This window comes from Heterodontus francisci, chromosome 41, assembly GCF_036365525.1.
Source record: "Heterodontus francisci isolate sHetFra1 chromosome 41, sHetFra1.hap1, whole genome shotgun sequence".
NCBI classification, from domain to species: Eukaryota; Metazoa; Chordata; class Chondrichthyes; order Heterodontiformes; family Heterodontidae; genus Heterodontus; species Heterodontus francisci.
In genome coordinates this window covers 35,300,269-35,327,585 of record NC_090411.1, presented here as the reverse complement: position 1 = coordinate 35,327,585, position 27,317 = coordinate 35,300,269, and the positions used below count along the sequence as shown (strand labels likewise).

General features: G+C 43.7%; 1 protein-coding gene and 1 long non-coding RNA gene across 2 annotated transcripts; both read right to left on the bottom strand.

The window, feature by feature from the left end:
- Positions 1–816: 816 nt before the first annotated feature.
- LOC137353707 (dynein axonemal light chain 4) lies at positions 817–8,649 on the bottom strand. The gene is made up of 4 exons (XM_068020068.1): positions 8,569–8,649; positions 5,431–5,517; positions 4,036–4,119; positions 817–1,942 (listed from the first exon to the last, which is right to left on the bottom strand). Exons 2-4 carry the CDS (start codon positions 5,497–5,499, stop codon positions 1,778–1,780), a joined length of 318 nt encoding a protein of 105 aa, XP_067876169.1. The 5' UTR covers positions 5,500–5,517; positions 8,569–8,649; the 3' UTR covers positions 817–1,777.
- A 12,050-nt stretch (positions 8,650–20,699) lies between these two features.
- Positions 20,700–24,831, bottom strand: LOC137353706 (uncharacterized). Its single transcript, XR_010969869.1, has 3 exons — positions 24,756–24,831; positions 23,667–23,789; positions 20,700–22,059 (listed from the first exon to the last, which is right to left on the bottom strand). It is a non-coding gene; the product is annotated as an uncharacterized lncRNA (long non-coding RNA).
- Between the last annotated feature and the right edge of the window lie 2,486 nt (positions 24,832–27,317).

Genomic DNA, 27,317 nt, shown 5'->3' with positions numbered 1-27,317 from the left:
TGGTTCAGCAACGCCTTGATTTTGAATTTCTCATCTTTGTTCTCAAATCCCTCCATGGCCACACCCCTCTCTATCTCTGTAACCTCTGCCAACCTTACAACCCTCCAAGCTCTCTGTTCTTTTCCAATTCTGGCCTCTTGAGCTTTCCCAACATTAATTGTTCCACCATTGCTGGTCGTACTTTCAGCTATCAAACGTCTAAGCTCTGGAATTCCCTCTCTAAAACACTCTGCCTGTCTCGCCTCCTTTAAGATTCTCCCTGTAATCTACCTCTGACTAAACTTTTGGTCATCTCCCCAATGTCTCGTGTGGTCAGATATCAAATTTTCTTTGATAAAGCTCCTGCGAAGCACCTTGGGACATATTACTATGTTAAAGGTGCTATATAAATGCAAGTTGTGTATTTTTGCAGGTGAATACGGGGTCTCTCCAGTCACAGTGAACAGCCCCTCTCTGTCTAGTCATCAGCACCTGTAACTTAAACAAAACCCACCCGTAGATCTCTCACACGGAATTACCCAGAGTAACAACCCAAGTAACATCATTGAGCCCCTCGCCCTCCCGTTGCTCGCTCTAAGTAGGTGCCAGCCACGATTGCCAAATGGGTAAGATTTTCCTTGGTCCCTGTTTTAAAGGATCCTGCCTCCTGAGAAGGGGGGTGATCAGGTGACTACTTTTACATCCATCCATTCATCACAAACATAAAAAAGTTTGAATCCTTTCTTCATCAGAAAAGATGCAACTGTAAATTGCATTTCAAACCGATCGATTCAGAATACAAGCTTCAAAGGACATGACATCACCTTCATCACCTGATTAAAGTTTAAAATAGTTTTATTAAAAACCATGAAGATACAAGTGAGAATATTTCTGTTACAATACTTTGAGAAGTTTTTTTTCAAAAAAAAAAGCAAACATTTTGAAACAAATCAACCAAGGGTTTACCTCGAAGGCTTGCGATATTCTCATCCCTATCTATGAAGCTGGTAACAAGTGAACCTGTACTGAGGGAGTGTTCGAATGCTGAAATATAGACCGGACTCTTCTCATCTCTCCTACCCATTTCCTCCTTCCTCTGGTCCCTGTAAGTTGCATCAAAAAATAAGCATGACAGAATCTCAGTTGAGTATCAAAATAGGTAACCATAGATAACTGGAACTGGAGACTTCATTTGTTGATCAGGGCGGGAAAGTCCCATTGTATTTTGCCTTCTCCCCTCTGCCTCCCCTACCTCGACACCATCTGGAAAATCTACCCGGTTCCACTTTAATCTAAAATGATGGTTTCCGCTTCAATAACATTATACTGATGAAGTCGAGGTTCTACTTCAGATGCCGTGGCAGAAAAATCCCTTTGGAAATTCATGCATTTTTTGGCTGCCATGTAAAGGAAATGAGATTTTAAAAATTACTTAATGCTATATAGAAGTGTACCCTTGCTATGGATTATTCACCTTGTTAATATTCCAGCCACATTACCAGGGCAGGAAACCCTGTTTGAATGATACCCAAGCCTGATGATGGCATCATTCATTTAACCATTTAGTTTTTGTACCTTGTTTAAAAACAGGGGATTAAAAATACTCAGTCTGTATTCCTGCACCAGCTGAAACCCAAAGAAATGCTTTGAATCTTTTCAAACAGCAAGTGGTCTCTTTGCAGCACGACCCATTGGATTGAATCGATGTCCTTTGTGCAGTTGTATTCAGAGACAAATTGGGATCGGAGGAGGGAGAAGGGGAAATCAGTGTTGCTGTTCCACGTGCAGTTCTTTCATGTTATGTGCACTTCCACACACACACTGCCATGTTGCCCCCGAAATACATGTATAGAATGTTCTTCATCTCATGAGTGACTTCAAACCCAAATCCTTCACCGACCACCACATGCCAGGAAGCACCAAACCTCTTGTCCATTGTTTCTTTAATCATTTTGGCTGCAGTCTGTGGAAAAGATGAAAAAAGTTGGGCTTTTAATTTAATAAGATGGGGAGTAAGATTGTCAACACAGAGGAAACTAGTCTCTCTAGACACCAGAATTAAGCTGTTTATAACACATGTATACGAGTAATTTGGGACACGATGTGTGCTGAGTGTATGAGTTTGGGAGGAACAGGTGACTTTAAACTGATGGTTCCCAAAGCTCTCCAGCACTGGGGGTTTTCCTCACCTCATGCCTGGGTCTGTTGTAGATTCATTGATAGAGATTGATCGCTGTGATTAGTCAATAACTCGATTATGATTGTTTCATGTGACTACTGGATGGTAGAAGGTGAACGAGATGAACTGTGGTCTTTCTTTTGCCCAGAAATTCAGATGTTAGAGCACAAAAAGCCTGGTATCTCCTTCACCCAGCTTACCTACACTACCAACAGCATTGTAGACCCATGTTACTAATGCGTTTCTGCTACGTTCAAATAAACGCGGGAGCTGCTGTCACATTTCGGACTCAGTCCCTGTATTAGCAGCAGAATCTAACTGCTCTACAGGGCCTGGTTTCCTGATAGAGAGCGGGGCAGATACGTGGAGATTACTCCAAAATAGGATCAAAACTCATTTGTGGTAGTATGTTGGTTCATTGAGTTGACAGGACAGAGCTGCTGCCTACAATGCCGGATACTCCAGATCCCTCATATCAGTCTATTGGGGAGACACACGAGCTGGGCAGATAGAAACATAGAAAAATAGGAGTAGGCCATTCGGCCCTTTGAGCCTGCTCTGCCATTCAATACAATCTTGGCTGATTATCCAAACTCAGTAACCTGTTCCCACTTTCTCCCCTTGATCCCATTAGCCCTAAGAACTATATCTAACTCTTTCTTGAATATATTTAATGATTTGGCCTCAACTGTTTTCCGTGGTAGAGAATTCTTTCCGTGGTAGATGATGTTCAGTTGTTTGCGACTGATCGAGTTGTGCCTTTCCTCCATGCATTACTTCCCAAGCCATTTACTCTAGTGAAATTGTACAGGTTGAGCATACACCAAATCAAGTGGTTAAGACATTGCCAGAGAGACCACACTTCTGCTAAAATATAGTAAAAGCAAGAGGCACAGTGACTCCTCCTCCCCTCCCACCCCAAATCATTCTGGGAAAATTTGCTCTTTGTTCACCCATATAAGTCAACACCATGGAATTCCTAATGACCAAATCGCATTGTGGGAGCAACACCACAACAAGGACTGTAGCCCTTCGAGAAGATGGCGCACCACCACTTTTCCAGGCAACTAGGGATGGGTAATTACTGCAGCTTTGTCAGCTTCACCCATATCCAGAGGAAAAAAATTAGAAAAGGGAACACTGTTTACCTCTAGTATACAAAGAAAGAAGAACTAAAGCGCGAGAGGAGGTGGTTTGAGAAGTGCAAACCAGTGTTGTTTTATTGGAAGTGGCGATGTTCTCTTTTCACAGGATCCAGAGAATAACCAGTCATGCCCAAGTTGGCAAGTGGAATTTTACAGCATGGATACATGAACACAAAGAACTGGTTCATACCTCTTCCACTATATGCAAAGCGGACTATTTATTTCTCCTCTCCTCTTCAAAAAGGTGCTGACTTTTGATGGGCCACAGTTCCACAAGCTCACGCACATGGCACAAGTGAGCACTGGCAGGCTATTTGATCACGAAGGGTATCATAGCCAAGCTCGACAGAGACACAAACAGGAATCTCCAGATAGTCGTCAGGACCAGGAACCCTGGCTTATCACAGTACTGAGATCGGCACCAATCAGATATCAAACCCATTACAGCTTCCTGATCTATATGGCTTAGTATTATGTGCAATGTTCCCTCTTTTTGTTGTTGTGTGCAGACTGTTTGCTGCCCTGCGCTGTCCTTTTAGGATTGCTGCGCAGCCGTGCACTCCCGCAGCTTATAGGAAACATTGATCATGTGTGGCAACACCTTCAGCAACTGAACTATCGGGGCAGCATCAACTGCCACAGCAGAACAAGGCATCTCAGTCAAACCCCCACCTTCGACCCTGCCCATCCAGAAACCTGCTGCATATATAAATCTGAAAAATAAACACTCACCTCATTGTTAGCAGAATACTTCTCACAAGCTGTGACACATAATTCCATTGTCTCCACTTTCATTTCCTCTGGCATATCACAATGCTGTAAACAAAAGACAAGAGACTAGGAAGCAGCTTCCACCGAATGGAGAACTTTGTGTGTAATTACACTCAAATTTGCTGTGGAGGTCACAACTAATCGGCATACTTTCCCATCTTTTAAATATACAGCAGTAATTTACACAGAAGGTTTTCGCTTTTGTAAATTTATTCTGAGGGATATTAGTATTGGTTAATGGAATAATTTTCTAATTTTGGACACTCTGCATCCAACATCCAGCAAGAAATTAAACCCCTTCTACTTTATCCCAACAATATTCTTCAACTCAACCTCTCAAGTGCAGTAATGTGATATTTCCCCCCTTTCCCACACTTCCCCCAAACTCCTGAAGGCATTTCAAAAAGCAAAATGCTGCAGGTGCTGGAAATCTGAAGGAGGTTGGCTATTTGAGGGAAATTAGAGGCAATTTACACTATGGGTAAATACCCATTTTGAACTGGACCAAGACTTCTCAAACTCATTTCACACATGAACCCGCACCCATCCCCCCAAAGCAGCACACCCAGGTTTAAGTGCACAAATATCCTCCACAATTTGGATTAATAATTTTTCACAAGATGAGAGTACATGGTGCCAGAATTTGGGCTACTTAACACAAAGCACACCACGAGTTTGTCAAAGATGAGACTGAAAGTAAAACCCCTGCGGAACTGTTAGATTCTTTGTTGGTTTTAACAGGTGAGACTTTGGTGGGCCTTCTAAAACCCGGCCACAGAGCTCTGCTGGGACAATCAGCCAATCATTGCTCGTTTTCACCATGACCAATGACTGACCAGGGAAAAAGATGTGTAGGTGCGACAAAGGCTCACCACCATGATCGACACCATTTACTAATAGTCCTCAAATATCTGGTGGCAAAAGATGTAAAACAACTTATCTTATTTGGCCCAATATAATGGCTTCAATTATAATAGTATCTAAATCTGGCAAGACAAGTCAGTTTCCCAAGGTTAAAATGAAATTCAAATTATTATTTTATAGCATGAAGCATCAGTTAATTAATTAATGAATGTTACAGCTACTGCCTGTGGGTCTGACCTTGATAAGATTGACAAGAGGTTAACTGACATTAATTGTGTGCTTGTCTAGTGCAAGGAACCCTGCCTTGACAAGTGAAGTTTTGCTCTGGATTTGGAAAGCTACATGCAAGGAACATTCAAGCATCAAAATGTTGGGAGACAACTCCACAAGCATAGGCAACATGTGACGCTTAGACTCCCAAGGCTGGGCTCGTTGAATTGAATGGGCTTTCTCAATCCGAACTGGGTACAAGCAGTTTGATTGGAGACTCACCCTGACGATGGGGAAGGTTTGAATGCGCCTGGAATCTGCATCTTCCTTCTTTCCCTCGGGCTCTGCCATTACACATAAACTCTACCCCTTTTAGGAAAGAAAGGGTCATTAATATTCCCATTTCAGAAAGATGATCACATTAAAAACTGAAGTGCTGGATTCCTTCTCAGTACTTTTAATCACACTGCTCCTCTTATGAGCAAACATCCCTTTAAGGCAATAAAACCCAGAACATACCATCTGCCACAGACAAACAGCAGTCAAAACACTCAATGGCCATTTGGGTGAGCTTCAGAAAGGTGCCTAGCATCAATGAAACTTTAAGCCAGCAGAAAAGGTAAAATATTCTCCAAAACTCATGAACCTCCCCATTATACGACAAAGCCTGAGGTTCACTAAGGCCTACAGGTGAGTAATATACCGCAGCATGAAAGTATCACTGAACCAAAAACTAGTCAAAAACCTCATTCGTAAACCCTTGGATTTTACACGGGTTCGACACCGCAGGATTAAAGGGATGTCAAAATCTGAAGGCATAAAAAGATCAAGGTGTACACAGGAAGGATTTACAATTCCCCACATCCATAATTAAATGCTCAATAATCTGCAGTTAAAGCAAGCAACTTATTTTTAAAAGGAGGTTTTTAACTAAAATGGAACTTTTCAGTACAACTCAGTATCACACAGGACAGTGCATTTACCAGGTGGAGCATCAGAATTAAGGAGGATTTGTTTTCACAGACCAGGAATCCAACCCAGGACATTCCTGGTCCGCAAGGCTCAGTATCACACCACACATTACATTTACCCACTAAACTACGGAAGGAGCTGGTTTCTACATTTCACCATTCTCCCCAGTCTAGCTCCTCCAGCTGAAACAAAGAAATGTATTTCCTAATAAAAAGCGTAATTAGATCCCCTTATCAAAAGCAAAGAAAACCAATCCCCTTCAAGTCTTACTAAAAGAATCCAACATATATTACTATCCCATCCAATGTAAACAGCACAGATCAGGCAGTTTTCTACCAAATGTCTTCCAGTCTACCCTGAATGCACTGCCTCATTCTAGAGCACTCTCTTCACATTCTCTCAGTGAAAGCCAAAACACTGTGAACAGAATATTCAACAGCAGAGATTCTCAAGCCCAAGTCCACCAGACATCACATACCCATCACTGCACAGTGATCGGGGGAATCCTGGTTGATTTTTTCCCCTTTCCTCAACCCAACAACAACTTATATTAATATAGAGCCTTTAATGTAATAAAACGTCCCAAGGCACTTCACAGGAGTGTAAATAAAATTATACACCATGCCAAATAAGGAGATATTAGGGCAGATGGCCAAAAGGCTTGGTCATAGAGGTAGGTCTTAAGGAGTGTATTGAAGGAAGAAAGAGTTATAAAGGGAGAATTCCAGAGCTTAGGGCCCAGGCAGTTGTAGGCACAGCTACCAATCACGCAACAATTAAAATTGGAGAAACCCAAGAGGCCAGAATTGGAATAGCGCAGAGATCTCTGAGGGTTGTGGGGCTGGAGGAGGTTACAGAGATAGGGAGGGGCGAGGCTGGGGAAGGTTTTGAAAACAAGAATGAGAATTTTAAAATCGAGGTATTGTTTGACTGGCAGCTGATGTAGGTCGGAGAGCATGGGGTGATGGGTGAATGGGACTTGCTGCATTAGGACACAGCAGTACAGTTTTGGATAACCTCAGGTTTACAAAGAGTAGAACGTGGGAGGCCAGCCAGGGGTGCATCAGAATAGTCACGTCCAGAGGTAATAAAAGATATGGATGAGGGTTTCAACAGCAGATGAACTGGGACAGGAGTGATGCTACCGAGGTGGAAATAGGCAGTCTTAGTGATATATGATCGAATGGACGTGGATATACGATCGAAAGCTCATCTCCGGGTCAGATATGACGTCAAAGTTGCAAACAGTCTGGTTTAATCCCAGACAGTTGACAGGGAGAGGGATGGAGTCGGTGGCTACAGTTTCTGATGGGGACTGAAGACAATGGCTTCGATCGTTCCAATATTTAATTGGAGCAAATTTCTGCTCATCCAGTACTCGCTGTCAGACAAGCAGTCTGATAATTTAGATGGTGAAATAATTTAGATTAGTGATGCAGTACCACTGGCAGGAGGTTGTAACTCTAAGGTTCCATAAGTGTGGATATTAGATTTTATAATGGAAATATAAAAATAAGGACATCATGTAGGACTTAAAATTGAGAGGGAAAAGGGGGTGAACTGCATCAGCAAACCATGTTCCAATTATCCCCCACCCTCTAACTGCACTTCACTACATCTCAGCTCCCAATATGCAACACAAACAAATCCTATATGTATAAATCCTTGTTCCCAATAGAATCTTCCAGCACAGAAGGTCACTCAACCCATCGTGTCTCTGTTGGCTGTTTGAAAGAGCAATCCAATTAGTTATACTCCCCTAGTTCTGTCTCCAAAACCATGTTTTTTTTTTCCGTTTGAAGTATTTATCCAATTCTATTTTGAAAGTACTATTGAATCCACTTCCAAAACCCTTTTCAGGGAGCACATTCCAGAACACAACTTAATATAAAACACTTTCCTCACCCCACCCCCACCCAGCTTCTTTTGCCGATTACTATCAATCCGCACTCTCTGGTTAACAAACCACCTGCCAGTGGACAGTTGCTCCTTCTTTCCTCTAGCAACATCATTAGATCAGATTAACCAGCCACTACCATACAGCTGCTTGTGGGATCTTGCTGTGTACAAAAGGGCTGCCGCATTTCCTACATCAGTAACTGCACTTTATTGGCTGTAAAGCACATTGGGACATCCGAAGGATGTGACAGGTGTTATAGAAATGCAAGTCCCTGTTTGTTTCTTTGAAGCACCTTGGGAGCTTTTCCACATGAAAATGCCAGTTATTTGCTCTATCCAAACCCCTCATGGTTTTGAGCCACTCGACTAAATCTCCCCTTAACCTTCGCTGCTCAGAGAAACAATCCCAGCTTTTCCCCGTCACTGAAGCCCCAGAGCCCCGCATGGCCCCCTTACTGTGAACCGGGGCTGCTTGAGGCCTCGACCCGCAGCCACTACGGGCAGCCCAGCCCCAAGCAGGGTCTGGAGGCCGGGGGAGGGTGCACTCACCTCAGCCACGGCCTGAAGCTGCTCCCGTTGTTAGGGGCAGAATCCGGGTCCCAGTAACAACACAGGAAGTACCGCCCTTCCAAACACCGGATTGACTGCACCGATCCTACATCGGCTTTTCATTGGCTAGAGGCGATGCCACTCAAATCACCTTAGGGGGCGGGGCCTAACGGCCCGCCTCCCTCTAAAGCTGATTGGCTCCTACTTTAGAACCACGCATCTCATTGGCGTCCTGGAGTGTCAGTCACCAGCTGGCGGACAGCCTCGATCACCGGGGGATTTGATGATCTTGAAGCGATTCCCGCGCTCGGATAATTGGATGTTATTTCTGTTTTTATTGTTGATAAATATTTGCAAAAACTGCAGCTTTTCCCGGTCCTTTCAGACAAGGGGGCCGGTTGGTTGTCAAGGCGCAGATTTGCGCCCTAGCAACCATTTAGCGGAAGTTCCGCCTCTGGCCCACACTGATTGGTTAAATTCGATGTCAATTTAAAGTGAGTTTGAGAGGCTTTAAAGTGAAAAAAACAAACAAGTGGAGAGAGGAGGACTTGCATTTCTATAGCACCTTTCACAACCAAGGTCTCCTAAAGTGCTTTACAGCCAATGAAGGGTAGTCACTGTTTTAATGAAGGAAACATGGCAGCCAATTTGAGCACAGAAAGATTCCACAAACAGCAATGTGACAATGAAAAAATAAAGAAAAAAAAAGAAAAATGACTAGATCATTTGTTTTATTGATGTTGGTAGAGGGATAAATAGTGGCCAGGACACCGGCGAGAACCCTCCTGTTCTTTTTCCAATATTGGGATTTTACTCCCAGCTGAGAGAGCAGACAGCACCTCAGATTTATGTCTCATCCGAAAGACGGCACCTTGGCCAGTGCAGCACTCCCTCAGTACTGACCCTCTGACAGTGCGGCGCTCCCTCAGTACTGACCCTCCGACAGTGCGGCGCTCCCTCAGTACTGACCCTCCGACAGTGCGGCACTCCCTCAGTACTGACCCTCCGACAGTGCGGCACTCCCTCAGTACTGACCCTCCGACAGTGCAGCACTCCCTCAGTACTGACCCTCCGACAGTGCAGCTCTCCTTCACTACTGACCCTCTGACAGTGCAGCACTCCCTCAGTACTGACCCTCCGACTGTGCAGCACTCCCTCAGTACTGACCCTCCAACAGTGCAGCGCTCCCTCAGTACTGACCCTCCGACAGTGCAGCACTCCCTCAGTACTGACCCTCCGACAGTGCAGCTCTCCTTCACTACTGACCCTCTGACAGTGCAGCACTCCCTCAGTACTGACCCTCTGACAGTGCAGCAGTCCCTCGGTACTGACCCTCCGACAGTGCAGCGCTCCCTCAGTACTGATCCACCAACAGTGCGGCATTCCCTGTGTACTGAACTGTGGGTGTCATCCTCAATTCTGTGTTCAAGAGGAGGGAAAAGCTCTATCTACCAATGTGGCAACAGCACTAAGAACAGCCATTTCCAACTTCCATGAAATTCAAACAGGTCAAGTCAGTGACTGAGAGATATAACGACAAATCATCTGAGTTGCTGGGCTGGGAAAGCCAGATTGGCGGGGGGGGTGAGGGATTGCTCAGTTAATTGACTGTTTAACCAATAACAGGCCGAGCCACTCAGGACTGAGATTTGCCCTCCAATCTCTACTGACTCACTTGATCACAGAGACAATTCCTGCTGCAGGTTTGCATACCTGGTCCCGAGGAGAAGGAAGAATTGAGGTCGGCCATGATACCCCTGTGGTCAAATAGCTTGCTGTCTGTCAAAGTTCACAACTAATGATTTGCTAACTGCTTTGGCAACAGACTGGAGAGCAACTGGCCCATTCGAACCAAGCCAAACAGTTAGCACCCTCAGGAGAGGGAAGTGGGCAGAAACTGCCAAGAATAGAAGGTATAAAGCTTAGTCACATCCAGTACCACATGAAGCCAACCTTTAGACGGAGCACTGTCAGCAGTGGCTCATCAATAATGCGTGTGTTCTCTGCAGCAATGGCCTCAATACAGGACTAGGGGGAGAAAATGCTCTTTGCATCACAAGGACTCATTGACACAGAAAAGAATGTTCTCAGCGTTAGCCAACAGCCTCGGTGGGAGGTAGAGCACGGAGGCTGGCCACCTCATCCCTCACCACAGGCAAGGTGGAATAATTGGAGATGCGTCATCTCAGGCTGTGTTCAAACATTTCTTAGCAGAATGAGGTGTCAATGATTAAAGGAGTTGATGGATAAGATAGAGAGAAACTATTTCCTCTGGTGGGGGGATCCAGGACAAGGGGCATAAAATCAGGGCTAGCTCATTCAAGGGTGATGTTAGGAAACACTTCTTCACACAAAGGAATATGGAGCCAAGGAGTTAAATGGAGTTAAGTTGCAGATCGGCGATGATCTAATTGAATGGCAAAATGGGCTCAAGGGACTGAATGTCCTCCTTACGTTCCAATTTTCCTAGATGGCAGAACTGAACAAGAGAGAGTGCCATGGAATAGCCACCTCCTTTCCCCTTAAACGGGATTGTTCATGCAGTGTGGCGGATTCAAAATGGACAGGACAAAAATCATTTTAAAAAATGAATGTAATATGTTACAAGATAGAAAGAAATAAAGAACTTTCATTTCTATAGCACCTTTTGCAACCTGAGGACACCCCGAAGTGCTTTTCGGACCATAATTTACTTTGTTACTTAGTATAGGAAACATGGTAATGCAATTTGCACACAGCAAGCTCCCACAAACAGCAATGTGATAATGACCAGATCTTCTCCAGATGTTGGTTAAGGGGGTAAATGTTGGCCCAGGACGCTGGGGAGAACTCCCTGTTTTTCCTCGATATAGAACAAACAAAGAACAAAGAACAAAGATAATTACAGCACAGGAACAGGCCCTTCGGCCCTCCAAGCCTGCGCCGATCCAGATCCTCTCTCTAAACATGTCGCCTATTTTCTAAGGTTCTGTATCTCTTTTCTTCCTGCCCATTCATGTATCTGTCTAGATACATCTTAAAAGACTCCATCGTGCCCGCATCTACCACCTCCGCTGGCAATGCGTTCCAGGTGCCCACCACCCTCTGCGTAAAGAGCTTTCCACGCATATCCCCCCTAAACTTTTCCCCTTTCACTTTGAACTCGTGTCCTCTAGTAATTGAAACCCCCACTCTGGGAAAAAGCCTCTTGCTATCCACCCTGTCTATACCTCTCATGATTTTGTACACCTCAATCAGGTCCCCCCTCAACCTCCGTCTTTCTAATGAAAATAATCCTAATCTGCTCAACCTCTCTTCATAGCTAGCGCCCTCCATACCAGGCAACATCCTGGTGAACCTCCTCTGCACCCTCTCCAAAGCATCCACATCCTTTTGATAATGTGGCGACCAGAACTGTACGCAGTATTCCAAATGTGGCCGAACCAAAGTCCTATACAACTGTAACATGACCTGCCAACTCTTGTACTCAATGCCCCGTCCGATGAAGGAAAGCATGCCGTATGCCTTCTTGACCACTCTGTTGACCTGCGTTGCCACCTTCAGGGAACAATGGACCTGAACACCCAAATCTCTCTGGACATCAATTTTCCCCAGGACTTTTCCATTTACTGTATAGTTCACTCTTGAATTGGATCTTCCAAAATGCATCACCTCGCATTTGCCCTGATTGAACTCCATCTGCCATTTGTCTGCCCAACTCTCCAATCTATCTATATTCTGCTGTATTCTCTGACAGTCCCCTTCACTATCTGCTACTCCTCCAATCTTAGTGTCGTCTGCAAATTTGCTAATCAGTCCACCTATACTTTCCTCCAAATCATTAATGTATATCACAAACAACAGTGGTCCCAGCACGGATCCCTGTGGAACACCACTGGTCACACGTCTCCATTTTGAGAAACTCCCTTCTACTGCTACTCTCTGTCTCCTGTTGCCCAGCCAGTTCTTTATCCATCTAGCTAGTACACCTTGGACCCCAAGCGCCTTCACTTTCTCCATCAGCCTGCCATGGGGAACCTTATCAAACGCCTTACTGAAGTCCATGTATATGACATCGACAGCCCTTCCCTCATCAATCAACTTTGTCACTTCCTCAAAGAATTCTATTAAGTTGGTAAGACATGACCTTCCCTGCACAAAACCATGTTGCCTATCACTGATGAGCCCATTTTCTTCCAAATGGGAATAGATCCTATCCCTCAGTATCTTCTCCAGCAGCTTCCCCACCACTGACGTCAGGCTCACCGGTCTATAATTACCTGGATTATCCCTGCTACCCTTCTTAAACAAGGGGACAACATTAGCAATTCTCCAGTCCTCCGGGACCTCACCCGTGTTTAAGGATGCTGCAAAGATATCTGTTAAGGCCCCAGCTATTTCCTCTCTCGCTTCCCTCAGTAACCTGGGATAGATCCCATCCGGACCTGGGGACTTGTCCACCTTAATGCCCTTTAGAATACCCAACACTTCCTCCCTCCTTATGCCAACTTGACCTAGAGTAATCAAACATCTGTTCCTAACCTCAACATCCGTCATGTCCCTCTCCTCGGTGAATACCGATGCAAAGTACTCGTTTAGAATCTCACCCATTTTCTCTGAGTCCAAGCATAACATTCCTCCTTTGTCCTTTAGTGGGCCAATCCTTTCTCTAGTTACCCTCTTTCTCCTTATATATGAATAAAAGGCTTTGGGATTTTCCTTAACCCTGTTTGCTAAAGATATTTCATGACCCCTTTTAGCCCTCTTAATTCCTCGTTTCAGATTGGTCCTACATTCCCGATATTCTTTCAAAGCTTCGTCTTTCATCAGCCGCCTAGACCTTATGTATGCTTCCTTTTTCCGCTTAGCTAGTCTCACAATTTCACCTGTCATCCATGGTTCCCTAATCTTGCCATTTCTATCCCTCATTTTCACAGGAACATGTCTCTCCTGCACGCTAATCAACCTCTCTTTAAAAGCCTCCCACATATCACATGTGGATTTACCTTCAAACAGCTGCTCCCAATCTACATTTCCCAGCTCCTGCCGAATTTTGGTGTAGTTGGCCTTCCCCCAATTTAGCACTCTCCCTTTTGGACTACTCTCGTCTTTGTCCATGAGTATTTTAAAGCTTACGGAATTGTGATCACTATTCCCAAAGTAGTCCCCTACTGAAACTTCAACAACCTGGCCGGGCTCATTCCCCAACACCAGGTCCAGTATGGCCCCTTCCCGAGTTGGACTATTTACATACTGCTCTAGAAAACCCTCCTGGATGCTCCTTACAAATTCTGCTCCATCTGGACCTCTAACACTAAGCGAATCCCAGTCAATGTTGGGAAAATTAAAATCTCCTATCACCACCACCCTGTTGCTCCTACATCTTTCCATAATCTGTTTACATGTTTGTACCTCTATCTCACGCTCGCTGTTGGGAGGCCTGTAGTACAGCCCCAACATTGTTACCGCACCCTTCCTATTTCTGAGTTCTGTCCATATTGCCTCACTGCTCGAGTCCTCCATAGTGCCCTCCTTCAGCACAGCTGTGATATCCTCTTTGACCAGTAATGCAACTCCTCCACCCCTTTTACCTCCCTCTCTATCCCGCCTGAAGCATCGATATCCTGGGATATTTAGTTGCCAATCATGCCCTTCCCTCAACCAAGTCTCAGTAATAGCAATAACATCATACTCCCAGGTACTAATCCAAGCCCTACGTTCATCTGCCTTACCTACTACACTTCTTGCATTAAAACAAATGCACCTCAGACCACCAGTCCCTTTATATTCATCATCTGCTCCCTGCCTGCTCTTCCCCTTAGTCACACTGACTTCATTATCTAGTTCCTTACAGGCTTTTGTTACTACCTCCTTACTGTCAACTGACCTCAATTGGTTCCCATCCCCCTGCCACATTAGTTTAAACCCTCCCCAACAGCGTTAGGCTCAGATCAAGAAGGCCCTTCAGCCCATCCAATCTTATCTTTGCAAAATACTATCCTCTTCTCCCAGTTACAACACCTCAATTTTAAAACTCTCATCCCCGTTTTCAAATCCCTCCATGGCCTGGCTATATCTCTGTAATCTCCACCAGCCCCACAACCCTCTGAGATCTCTGAGTTCCTGCAGTTCTGGCCTCTTGAGCATCCCTGGTTTTAACCGCTCCGCCATTGCCTTCAGTTGCCTGGGCCCTAAGCTCTGGAACGCCTTCCCTGAACCTCTCCACCTCTCTATCTCTTCTATCTCTTTCTCCTCCTGGAAGACATTCCTTAAAACCTACCTCTTTGATCAAGTTTTTGGTCATCTGCCCTAATATCTCCTTATGTGGCTCAGGGTCAAATTTTGTTTAATAACACTCCTGTGAAGCACCTTGGGACATTTTACTATGTTAAAGGCACTATATAAATGCAAGTTTTTGTTGCTTTCAAAGTCTACTTGAGCAAGAAAACTGAAGTTTTAACACCTCATCCAACAGCCGGTCATTCATTTGATGGACAGGCAGACAGTGTAAACATGAAACAGCTCAGCGCCATCCAAAAATAACCCCAGCTCCCGGTAAAAAAATTACCTCAGCCACTGGAACTCCGAAACAGAGAGCTTACAGCAACACAGTATCAGCCACATGCACCAATATTAGTAGAAAACATCTTGCACACAATACTGGTAAATGTACATTACAAAAATCTCCTGCTATTCAGTAACCAGGGAGGTAAAGCACTCAACTATCAAAAACACCGTTTCTCATACCATCATTTTACCAATAAACACGCAGAAAGGCTGAACTTCACATGCACACACCATGTGAATGAGTATTGAGATCACATGACCAACAACAGTGTCTATTACTCGTTTTTTATTTACTGACCAGAGATGAAGATAAGCACATCTGGATTCCCAATCAGCCACGTCTGGATAGCAGCTAATGTATCAGACAGCACTTTGTTAATGGAATAGCACCTGTGTCAAAATAGCACAGACAGCAATTTGTTGAGAGTAGGGTAAGCATTCGCAGAACAGTGCTGGACCATGACTTCTGTTCTTAGATACAAGTGCAGCAGGAAAGGGACCAGATATTGCACTCCTGCCCTAGATTGATAGGGAACGAGCGGGACCCTCTGTTTCATCACACAGAGCAACAGCCACAGCCTCCATGCCAAGCTCACGCCAGAAAAAGGCAATTGGAAAGGAAACTGTTAAAAAATCTAGTGGCGAGATTAATATTTTGCTTTCAGCAATGAATTTTTTTTTTGTTGCAAATCTGTCTGCAGGAGGCAGGCAGGAGACATAAATTTTTAATGCTGCGCCATAAAATCTAATTTGACAAGGCGTGTTAAAGATGCAGGCAAAGAGCAGTGCCGTTTGTTTGCAGCCTACTTCTCTTAGTGTGAAGAGGGGACATCCTGGGATACCTAGTGAAACAAATAGGAAACAAAATCTTAGCTCTGACTGAAATCAATTTATTTTTACGAGTACTGATTATGCCTTTGCATCACTGAATTAAATCACACACGTCTCCATTTATTGTACAAAGGAACAGTCTAGTCTTCACCGACGGCTGATTGTGTGAGTAGGCTGCCTGGTGTGGTACTCAGCCACAATCAGGCTCCTGATTGTACCCCTGTCCTGTGCTGAGTTGGCCCATCAGAGCTGGTATGGATAAGCCTGGCTAACTGGCCTATAGTGCTTGGATAAGGAGGGGCAAAATCAGCTTGGGTTCCCATCCCTGATCACCATCCAAATGGCTCGCCCCCTTCTTGAGTGGATGCATAGGAACATAGGAGTAGGCCATTCAGCCCTTCGAGCCTGTTCCGCTGTTCTAGATCATGGCTGATTGTCTACCTCAACACCATATTCCCGCATTATCCCCATATCTGTTGATGTTATTAGCAACTAGAAATCTATCGATCTCTGTCTTGAGCTTACTCAGTGACTGAGCTTCCACCACCCTCTGGGGCAGAGAATTCCAAAGGTTCACCACCCTCTGAGTGAAGAAGTTCCTCCTCATCTCAGTCCTAAATGGCTTGCCCTTTATTCTGAGATTGTGTCCCCTGGTTCTAGACCCCACAGCAGGGGAAACATCCTTTCTGCATCTACCCTGTCTATCTCTTTAAGAATTTTGTAAGTTTCTATGAGATCGCCTCTCATTCTTCTAAATTCCAGAGAATACAGGCCCAGTCTCCTCAGTTTCTCCTCATGGGATAATCCCACCATCCCAGGAATCAGTCTGGTGAACCTCCGCTGCACTCCCTCTATGGCAAGTATATCCCTCCTCAGGCAAGGGGACCAGAACTACACACAATATTCCAGGTACAGCCTCACCAATGCTCTATACAACTGAAGCAAGACTTCTTCATTCCTGTACTCAAATCCTCTTGCGATAAAGACTAACATACCGTTTGCCTTCCTAATTGTTTGCTGCACCTGTATGCTAGCTTTCAGTGACTTATGAACAAGGACACCCAAGTCCTTTTGGACATCAACACTTTCCAATCTCTCACCATTTAAGAAATACTCTGCACCTCTATCCCTCCTACCAAAGTGGATAACCTCTCACTTATCCACATTATATTCCATCTACCATGTTCTTGCCCACTCGCTCAGCCAGTCCAACCCCCTCAAGCCTCTTTGCATCTTCCTCACAACTCACATTCCCACCAAGTTTTGTGTCATCCACAAACTTGGAAATATTACAATTGGTCCCCACATCCAAATCATTGATATAGACTGTAAACAGCTGGGCCCCAAGCACTGATCCTTGCGGTACCCCTCTAGTCACAGCCTGCCAACCTGACAATGACCCATTTATTCCTACTCTCTGTTTTCTGCCTGTTACACAATCCTCAATCCATGCTAGTATCTTTGGCCTCCTTGTCTCGAGAGACAATGTGTAAGCGCCTAAAGGTAGTCAGTGGTTTGTGGAGCAGTGCCTGGAGTGGCTATAAAGGCCAATTCTAGAGTGACAGACTCTTCCACAGGTGCTGCAGATAAAATTGTTTGTTGGGGCTGTTACACAGTTGGCTCTCTCGTTGCGCTTCTGTCTTTTTTCCTGTCAACTGCTATGTCTCTTCGACTCGCCACACTTTAGCCCCGCCTTTAGGGCTGTCCGCCAGCTCTGGCGATCACTGGCAACTGACTCCCACGACTTGTGATCAATGTCACAGGACTTCATGTTGTGTTTGCAGACGTCTTTAAAGTGGAAACATGGACGGCCGGTGGGTCTGTTACCAGTGACGAGCTCGCTGCACAATGCGTCCTTGGGGATCCTGTCATCTTCCATGCGGCTCACATGGCCAAGTATATTATCCCCAATTCCATGTGCTTTAATTTTGCTTAGTAACCTCCTATGGGGAACTTTATCAAAAGCCTTCTGAAAGTCCAAATACACCACATCCACTTGTTCCCCCTTATCCATTCTGCTAGTAACATCTTCAAAAGCCTCTAACAAGTTTGTCAAACATGATTTCCCCTTCATAAATCCATGCTAACTCTGCCCAATCAGATCATTATTTTCTAAGTGTCCAGTAATCACATCGTTTATAATAGATTCCAGTATTTTCCCTACTACCAACATCAGGCTAAAAGGTCTGTGGTTCCTCGTTTCCTCTCTCCCTCCTTTCTTAAACAGTGGGGTTGCATTTGCAACCTTCCAATCGGAGGCACCATTGCCAAATTTATAGAATTTTGGACGATAATCACCAACGATCACTATCTGTGTAGCCATCTCTTTCAACACTCTAGGGTGAAGATCATCGGGTCCTGGGGATTTGGCAACTTTCAGTCCCATTAATTTCTCCAATACTACTTTTTTTCTAATCCTAATTTCTTTCAGTTTCTTAATCTCACTAGATGCTTGGATCTCAATTATTTCAGGGAGACTTCTTGTATCTTCCTCTGTGAAGACAGACACAAAGTAATTATTTAGCTTCTCTGCCATTTCTCTATTTCCCATGATAAATAATCCTGTCTCTGCTTGTAACGAATCCACATTTGTTTTTGCCAATTTTATTCCTTTTTACATACCTATAGAAGCTTTTACAATCAATATTTATATTTCTTGCCAGTTTACATTCATATTCTATTCTCTATTTCTTTATCAATTTCTTGGTCCTCCTTTGCTGATTCTGAAATTCTCTCAATCCTCCAGCCAGCAACTTTTTTTTGGCAACTTTATAAGCACACTCCCCCCACCCTTGATCTAATACTATCTTTAACTTCCTTTGTTAGCCACGGCTGAATCACCTTTCCTATTGGGTTCTTTTGCCTTAAAGGAATGTACGTTTTTTGAAAACCATTGTCATGCAGGCCGCCACCTGCCTAAGAATGAGGCATATTAATTTCACCACATGAACATTGATTTTTAAACTGGAGTAAAGAAAGAACTTGCTTTAAAAAAAAACACCAGACACTTGACTGGAAAGACATTTGCATATTACAGACAGAGCTTAAAAGGGACAAAAGACCATTTCCTGTCACATTCAATCCACAATGGACTTTTGATTACCAGACGTTGGGGGTGGAGGAGCTCACATTCCAGGTTAACTGCTAAGATGGCCGAATACACAAACAGACGTGGTCAGACCAGTTTAGTTACATGACTAACTGGCTGTTGGAGGTTTTTTTTTGAACTCGCCACGGAGAATTTGAACTCAGGAAGCTGTTTGCTCCTGGACTGAAAAGACCTCTCATGGCTGGCTTGTTGGAGCCTCTCCTGTCTGCTCTCATCTCTTTCTCTCGGAACTGAAGAGCCATTGAAGACACAGGAACCCCAAAAGAGAAAAGTCTCCTACAGCGAACAAGGTTTAAGAAGACTACTGGGCCCCAATGAAAAGCAATAATTACCCACAAGCAAGGACTACAGCAAGCTCGAAACAAAAACCCCTCCTCAGATATTGCATCAAACTGTTCCACTTTATCTTTTCTTCTGCTCTTTTCTGTCTCTACTTCCATGTGCGTATTGCATTTGCATGCTAGCATGGGGCATGGCGTGTATCCATAGGTGTTAACCAAATTAGAGTTTAAGTTTAAGTTTTAATAAATTTCACTTTTCTTCTTTAAACCTAAGAAAGCCTGTTTGTGCTCATTTCTTCGCCTTATAATTGGAAAGTGGTGAGCAAGGATTCACCAAGGGGGAGCTCTAAACACAGTGTGTTTAAAATTAAACCCTGTTACAGTAAGACCAGATGAAGGCTGAAAGCGAATCCCTAGACCTCTTTCTCACCTGGTGGTAACACCATGCATTAATTCTTTAAATATTAGCCATTGCCTATCTACCATCAAATCTTTTAAAGTATTTTTCCAATCCACCATAGCCAACTTGCTCCTCATACCTTCATAATTGCCCTTGTTTAGATTTAAGACCCTAGTTTTGGATTGAACTACATCTTTTTCAAACTTAATGGAAAGTTCTATCATACTATGGTCACTTTTCCCTAAAAGTTCTTTAACCACCAGATTGTTAATTAGCCCTTTCTCATTGCATAATACTAGATTCAAAATAGCCTGTTCTTTCATTGGTTCCTCAATATATTGCTCCAGAAAACCATCTCAGACACATTGCAGCAATTCTTCTTCCACAGCATTAATGCTGATTAAATTTACCCAGTCTATATGTATATTGAAATCACCCATGATTAATGCATTGCCCTAGCTACATGCACTTCTAATTTCCCGATTTATACCATGCCTTACATTACCACTACTTTCTGGTGGCCTGTAAACCACTCCTACCAATAATTGTTGCCCCTTGCTGTTTCTTAGCTTCACTTATACAGATTCTACATCCTGTTCTTGCTGAATGAAGACAGCAGCAGCCTTGTCTGTGGTGCCCTCCCTGGTCAAATAGCCTGCCAACACGTGAGGAACATCTTAAAGAGGAAAGAGAGGTGGAGATGTTTAGGGAGGGAAATCTAGAGCTTAGGACCAGGCAACTGAAGGCACAGTAGCCAGTGGGGGAGTAGTTAAAATCGGGGATGCTCAAAGCAATGAACTCCTGCCAGAATCATTGAGGATCAAACTGGACTCGAAGATGCATAAACTAACACAATTTTATTCAGTGACATCTATAATAACACACCTAACACCATTACAAGGTTAACCAGTGAGCACTTGAAGCACTTAGGTATATATTATTAATCAGTGTTGAATCACCATTTGCTCAAATGTTAAATATACTGCAGTATTTCAGCATTAGCTAGATTTTGCTTTACAACAGTGTACCAGAGTCACAGTCAATGGCCAAGATTATAACACAGGTTTGCAAGGTTGAGTTTACATTTTATCTCATCCTAAGCTCTGCTGCCCATATCCTAACACACAAATTCCTGTTCATCCATCACCTCTTGTTCACTGACCTACATTGGCTCCCAATTCAGCAGCGTCCTGATTTTAAAACTCTCATCCTTGTGTTTGTATCCCTCCATGGCCCCACTGATCCATATCTCTGTAACCTCCAGCCCTGCAGCCAGCTGAGATCTCTGCGTTCCTCCAATTCTGGCCTCTTGTGCCTCCTGTGCTGCCTTCGCTCCATCATTAATGCAGTGCCTTCAGCTGCCTTGGAACCTAAGCTCTAGAATTCCCTCCCTAATCCTCTCCCACTCTCTACCTCTCTCATTTCCTTTAAGATAGGTGTTACAACTGCTCAGGACAATGCCCCCGATCAAAATATAAAATTCTGATCGCGGTGGGAGCAACGCACTGTCAATTCAGTCCCGTTGCTCCACGGGTCGCATTATATTTCTTTAAGCTTTCCAAATCGGTAAAGAAAACAGCCAAATTGAACAATCTAGTAACCCCCAAAGGAAGTGAACCAAACCAATTATCTTTAGATATCAACAAATTATTTCTTTAAAAAACTAAAATCTTAAATTCTCAGATAAACCAATATTTAAAGACCTTCTTATTTAAAAATCTAACTCCCGTATTCATGTACATATACTCAAATTAACAGTGGTTTGGTTTTTAATTAGCTGCTCGAAAAATTTTTTTAAAAGCCTTTGCAAGTTACGTTCCTGATGAATGGAGTTTTCCAATACAACACAGTCAAAATTCACATGCAGTCTTCCAAGATCTGATGAAACCTAAGGTCCTTCCAAAGATAGAAATTCAGCAGTTCAGTTCAACAGTTGTAGCATAAATTGTCCCTTCAGTGATAAACACAGCAATACTGATACTTTGTTAAGTAAGAAAAGCTTTTCTTATTTTCTTAGGGAATTAATTCATCTTGTTGCTTTGTAGAATCTTCTTGAGAGAGAAAAAGCACAGCTCTTTCCCCTAGTTTAAATTGTCTCTTAGAGAGCTCTCTTTCTTCCTTCAATTGCTGGAACAGTCTGTCTCTGTCCAAACCGGTTTTTTGCCAGCTAGTTTTCAAAGTCTAAACTACTATATTGAATCTCTGTCCTCTCTCACTCCATAGCTGTTGTTTGGCAACCAGAAGGCACTTTGGCTCACTTTCTCCGGAGAGTTCTTAAAGATGCATCGATCTCTTTACACTTTTAAAAGCTCACCACAATATTTCTGAGGAGAGAAAAAAAAACTCAGGACCATGACACACTCTTGAAACCTACTTCTTTGACCAAGCTTTTAGTCATCTGTCCTAATATCTCCTCATGTGTCTCACTGTCAAATTTTGTTTGATAACATTCCTGTGAAGTGCCTTGGGACATTTTACTATGTTAAAAGCACTATATAAATGCAAGTTGTTGTTTTAGCATTCTACAATTTCAACATTGAAATATGAGCACTGGTGTATAACCTTCTTCATGTGGGTTGGTTGTGATTGAGTTTGGCTTTTCCTGCTCCCTCAGGTACAATCTGATTCAGCTCTGGGGATGTCTGTGACCAGGCACCATCCATGACCTCTTTAGTCATCTTCTTCTCATCCTAGCTTAACCTAAAATACCTTGCCTTTCGCTATTGTTATTTGACACAATCACTGTGCTCAAAGACTTCAGTTTCGAACATTTGTGATCCATTTTACACGTCAAACTCTGTCAAATTAATCTCTTAACTTTCCAACTTCACCATTAAGACTTTGTCTGTTTATAAGACCTGTTTCTTAAACTCCTCAAAACCTACTGGAATGTTCCACCACCTCCTGATATGCTTGCACAAAGTATGAAAGGGTAAATTGGGAGAAACTATTTCCGCTAGTTGGGGAGTCTAGGACGAGGGGGGCACAGTCTAAATATTAGAGACAGATCTTTCAGGACTGAAATTAGGAAACACCTCTACACACCGAGGGTGGTAGAAATTTGGAACTCTCTTCCGTAAAAGCAATAGATGCTAGATCAATTGTTACATTTTAAACCTGAGACTGATAGGCTTTTGGTACCCAAATGTGTTACAGGAAATGAGGCAAAGGCAGGTATCTGTAATTAAGCCGCAGATCGATCATCATCTCATCAAATGGCAGAAGATGCTTGAAGGCTAAATGGTCTCTTCCTGTTCCTATATTCCTATGATCTTCCATTCAACACGTTCCTTTTAGTGACTTCATTACTGATGGCCAAGCAAGGTGATGGATTCTGTCATGTGGTCCATTCTCAGGTGTCATACGATGAGGCAGACACAAGTCCAGGACTGTATTGGTCAGGTGTTAATTGGTCTGATGTTTGATACCAAACTGTCTGTCTTTTCCGAGTACCTTAATCAAAATATAAAAGATTCCTCAGTCTTATATCGAGGGTATGTTAAAGGCCTTCTTCATAACAACTGACTCATAAATTAGTTTGGAAAGTTAGTAATGTTGACAAGTCTCATTCCATTGGTACCAGTTCTTGGGAAGATCTGATTATTCCTAAAGAATCCTAAATTTGCCTGGGATTTCCCAGAATTCCAGTATTAATCCTTCATTTTTTCCTAGAATTCCACAGGAAGATTCAGCCCCTTGAACCTGTTCCACTAATCAGATAGATCATGGCTGACCTGCATTTTAACTCTCCCACCTTGGTCCCATAACCCTTAATACCCCTACCTAACAAAACCTACCCATTTTAGTTTTGTCGCAGTGTGATTTAGAAGGGCCACTCGTCCCACAGGTAATAAACAGTCATCGATAAATAGGAGCAGGCAAAGACCCATCAGCCCACTCAGTGATTACATTCGTGTTGCGACCCTCCTACCTTGACTCTGAGTCCCACTTTCTCCACTCTGCTTCCATTTCCCAGGCGAGTTTCTGTTGTGTTTATCAGAATGAACAATTTCTCCAATCTCAGTATTGCCTTTAAATCGATTCCTGGATTACCCTGTGCAGTGGCAAAGCGAGCATTAAGTGTATTTTTTTTAACTGCTGTGAATTGCCTCTCCATCAAGAGCAGAGAAAATATTGATTATTACGGCTGGATAATGAAATGGCATATTTGTGCATGAGAGAGAGAGGAGTTTTAATCGCACAGGACCTCAGCTGTAAACTTCAGCTCCTACATGAAATTGGATAATATGTCAAGACAACTACAAACTAAAACCAAGTTCACAGTTTAGAGAGGGAGCCTTGCTAATGATATGAGGAATAATTTCATTGTAGCATCCATACATTTTATTTCATTGCATATTTGAATCTTTTAAACCAGGACTAAGATTGTTACTGTGTTCAGCTCTGGTCTCCATATTACAACAAGGATATCCCAGTAGTGGAGAAGATGCAAAAAAGATTCACAGGGATGATTCCAGAACTGGCACAATCTAAACAGAAAATGCTAGAAATACTCAGATGATGAAGGGTCATCGACATGAAATATTAACTCTGTTTCTCTCTCCACAGATGCTGCCAGACCTGCTGAGTATTTCCAGCACTTTCTGTTTTTATTTCAGATTTCCAGCATCTGCAGTATTTTGCTTGTGACACAATCTAAAGATGAATAAGCTTGGGATTCTTTTTTTCTAGAAAAGGGAAGAGTGAGGGGACGAGCTGATAGAGGTCTTTAAAATTACAAAGGGGCTTGATAGGGTAGACATAGAGGATAAGTTTCCATTTATGAGTAAAACCAAAAGCTAGGGGCCATCAATATAAGATAATCAGTAATAAACAAAACAGAATTCAGGAAAAACTTCTCTACCCAGATGGTGGTGAGAATGTGGAACTCGCTACCACATGGAGTATTTGAGGTAAATAGCAGAGATGCATTTAAGGGGAAATTAGATAAGCACATGAGGGAGAAAGAACTAGAAGGGTATGCTGATAGGGTGAGATGGAGAGGATGGTAAACACTTACATAGACCAGTCAGACCAAGTAGTCTGTTTCCGAAGAAGGGTCACTGACCCGAAACGTTAACTCTGCTTCTCTTTTCACAGATGCTGCCAGACCTGCTGAGTGATTCCAGCATTTCTTGTTTTTATTTCAGATTTCCAGCATCCGCAGTATTTTGCTTTTATTTATGGTCTGTTTCTGTGCTGTACAATTGACGTCCTTGTACAATTGGGAGAATTAGTTTGAAGTAGTGACTCAGCAGAGCCATTAGCCCCATGGCATGTCACTGACCAAGTGCGTCACTTCAGCTGTGAATGCTTTCAGTTCCTCTCACACTCTCAGTTGCAAGAAGATTCGTCAGTTCCCCCAATTATACCATCACCCATCTAGGTTTAAATAAAAAGCAATGCAAAAATTAAAGGATCTGGATTGATATAGAGGAAGAAAATGACAACTGAAAAAGCAGAAAACACTGGAACCACTCAGCAGGTTAGACTGGGAGATATTACAGATTAATAGCTTCATGCTCAAAATTATGATAAAGTAAATAAAGACAAACTGTTTCCACTGACAGGAGGGTCGGTCACCAGAGGTCACAGATTGAAGATACCTTGTAAACGAATCAGAGGAGAGATGAAGCAAAATTGGGCTGAGTTTTACCCCGGGCTTCAGGAGCCAAAAAGTGGGCCCCAAGTCCACACTTGCCAGCAGCGGGACCAGCTTGGCGATTTTACTGCAGGCGGCCTCCTAATTGACCATCTGTGGGCTTGCTGTCCAATTAAGGACAGAGGGCGGGCTCCTGATGCTGCCAGTCCAATCAGACGGCAGGCAGCTCTAGACCCTTAGCAGCGTCACCAGGAGTGATGGGCATTGCTGAGGCAGGCAGGAGACTGCAGGAGCACCTCAAAATGGAGATGCCCTCATAGACGGTGTGTACAAATTAAAATTCAGGATGGCCAAGGGGAAAGGCCCCGTCAATCACAGGGCAAAACCATCTGGGGATCGTTGGAGCAATGGGGGCTGACTTTCATCCCTGTAGCCCCCTCTGTGGGGCATGAAGTGTCAGGCTGTGACAGCCTCCCAGCCTGCTGCAGGGAGGCTGCCTCGATGAAGCTGCTGGCCTCCCCATGTGGTGGGGGCTGCCCCACCGCTGGCAAAATGCCGTTGGCCCATAAAATGGCCCTTGATAGGGGCTTTAATTATGCAAATTGGCTGCCTTCCTCCTGGGAGTGCCCAACCTATCCACCTCACAGCCTGCCACTGGGAAACTTACCCGACAGCGGGACTGCATAGGACAGCCATCCCTACACAACTCCCCATTATTTTACCAGCTCCCCCACCTCTGTTCAGCCACCCAGGGGCCGGTGAAATTCTGTCCGTTTTTTACACATTGAGTTATGATCTGGAATGAGTTGCCTGAAAGGGCAGTGGAAGCTTTCAAAGAGGAATTGAATAAATAGTTGAAAAGGAAAAGATTTACAGGGCTACGAGGAAAGAGCAGGGTGGATTGGGAATAATTGAATAGCTGAAACGGCTGAATGGTCACTTTCTGTGCTTCAGGATTCTCTGATTCTAAGAAGGAACAGAGCGAAGGAAGGCAGGAGGGAAGAGAAATGACAACATAGACAAGAACAGGAAAAGAGTGAGCTGTAGATCAATTAGGTGGAGAAAGGTCAGTTGGTTAAATGGTAGAAGCAATAATAGAGTTATGCTGCAAAGAGGAGAAGAGGGTGAGGTATTTGTCCTATGGCAGAGCAAGTGAGGAGAGTTCAGGTGAGCAATGACTTGGTAGGATTGATAAATGAGATCCTGAGAGCCCTGGATATTGTGATTTTTTTTGTTTTAAATTAGTGTGTGAAGCCAGATAAAGGGCCAAGACCCACAGACCAGGACTGAAATGAGGAGGAGAGAACACCAAGTCAATCTGGGTGTAATATTTATACATAACTACTTGCTGAAAAGCAACCCTGGACCAGTACGCATTCACCAAACCTGTACATGTGTAAGATTCCATGTCCTGCATGGTCTTCGCAAATGTGAAGGAATCCTTCACCGTGTATGTGGAGAACCAGGCCATGCTTGCAAAACTCAAAACACAGTGTCCAACATTTGATGTGATTCCACGATTGGACAACATTTGCTAAATAATCTGCAGTGTGCTAAGAATTACGCTGACAACCAAAAAAATTGTCAGTAGGACTTGCAGTGTGGCACATTTGCGCGTATTGGAAGCTACATATATTAATACACAGGGCCCTGTTCTTTGCAGACAGAAAGAACACGTACACACATTATGCCTGTTTCAGCTGAACAAAATAAGTGACAGCCATTTGCTGGTTCATTCCTCAGGGCAATGCCTTCACCAATCAAAGTCAAGCTGCCTGGTTTAAATTTCAAACAAAGCTTGGCAGTTAACTGTCAGTCACCGTAAACTGGTGCATTCTCCATGGCAACGCCTCTACCAATCAGAGTTCACTTGCCAACCAATCAACACTCTCTTCTCTTGCAGTATAAGTTGCTGTGTTTCCTTACATTGGTATTCTTGCGAATTGTCCTGATGAGTGCAAGACCAAAAGCTTCGACAAC

What these genes read in the sequence shown, in the direction of transcription:
- LOC137353707 (XM_068020068.1), bottom strand. Translation starts at nt 5,499, where the DNA reads ATGGCAGAGCCCGAGGGAAAGAAGGAAGATGCAGATTCCAGGCGCATT. An exon ending in AAACCTTCCCCATCGTCAGG is followed by an intron (nt 4,120 to 5,430) that starts GTGAGTCTCCAA and finishes TTTTGTTTACAG; the next exon opens with CATTGTGATATGCCAGAGGA. An exon ending in AGTATTCTGCTAACAATGAG is followed by an intron (nt 1,943 to 4,035) that starts GTGAGTGTTTAT and finishes TCTTTTCCACAG; the next exon opens with ACTGCAGCCAAAATGATTAA.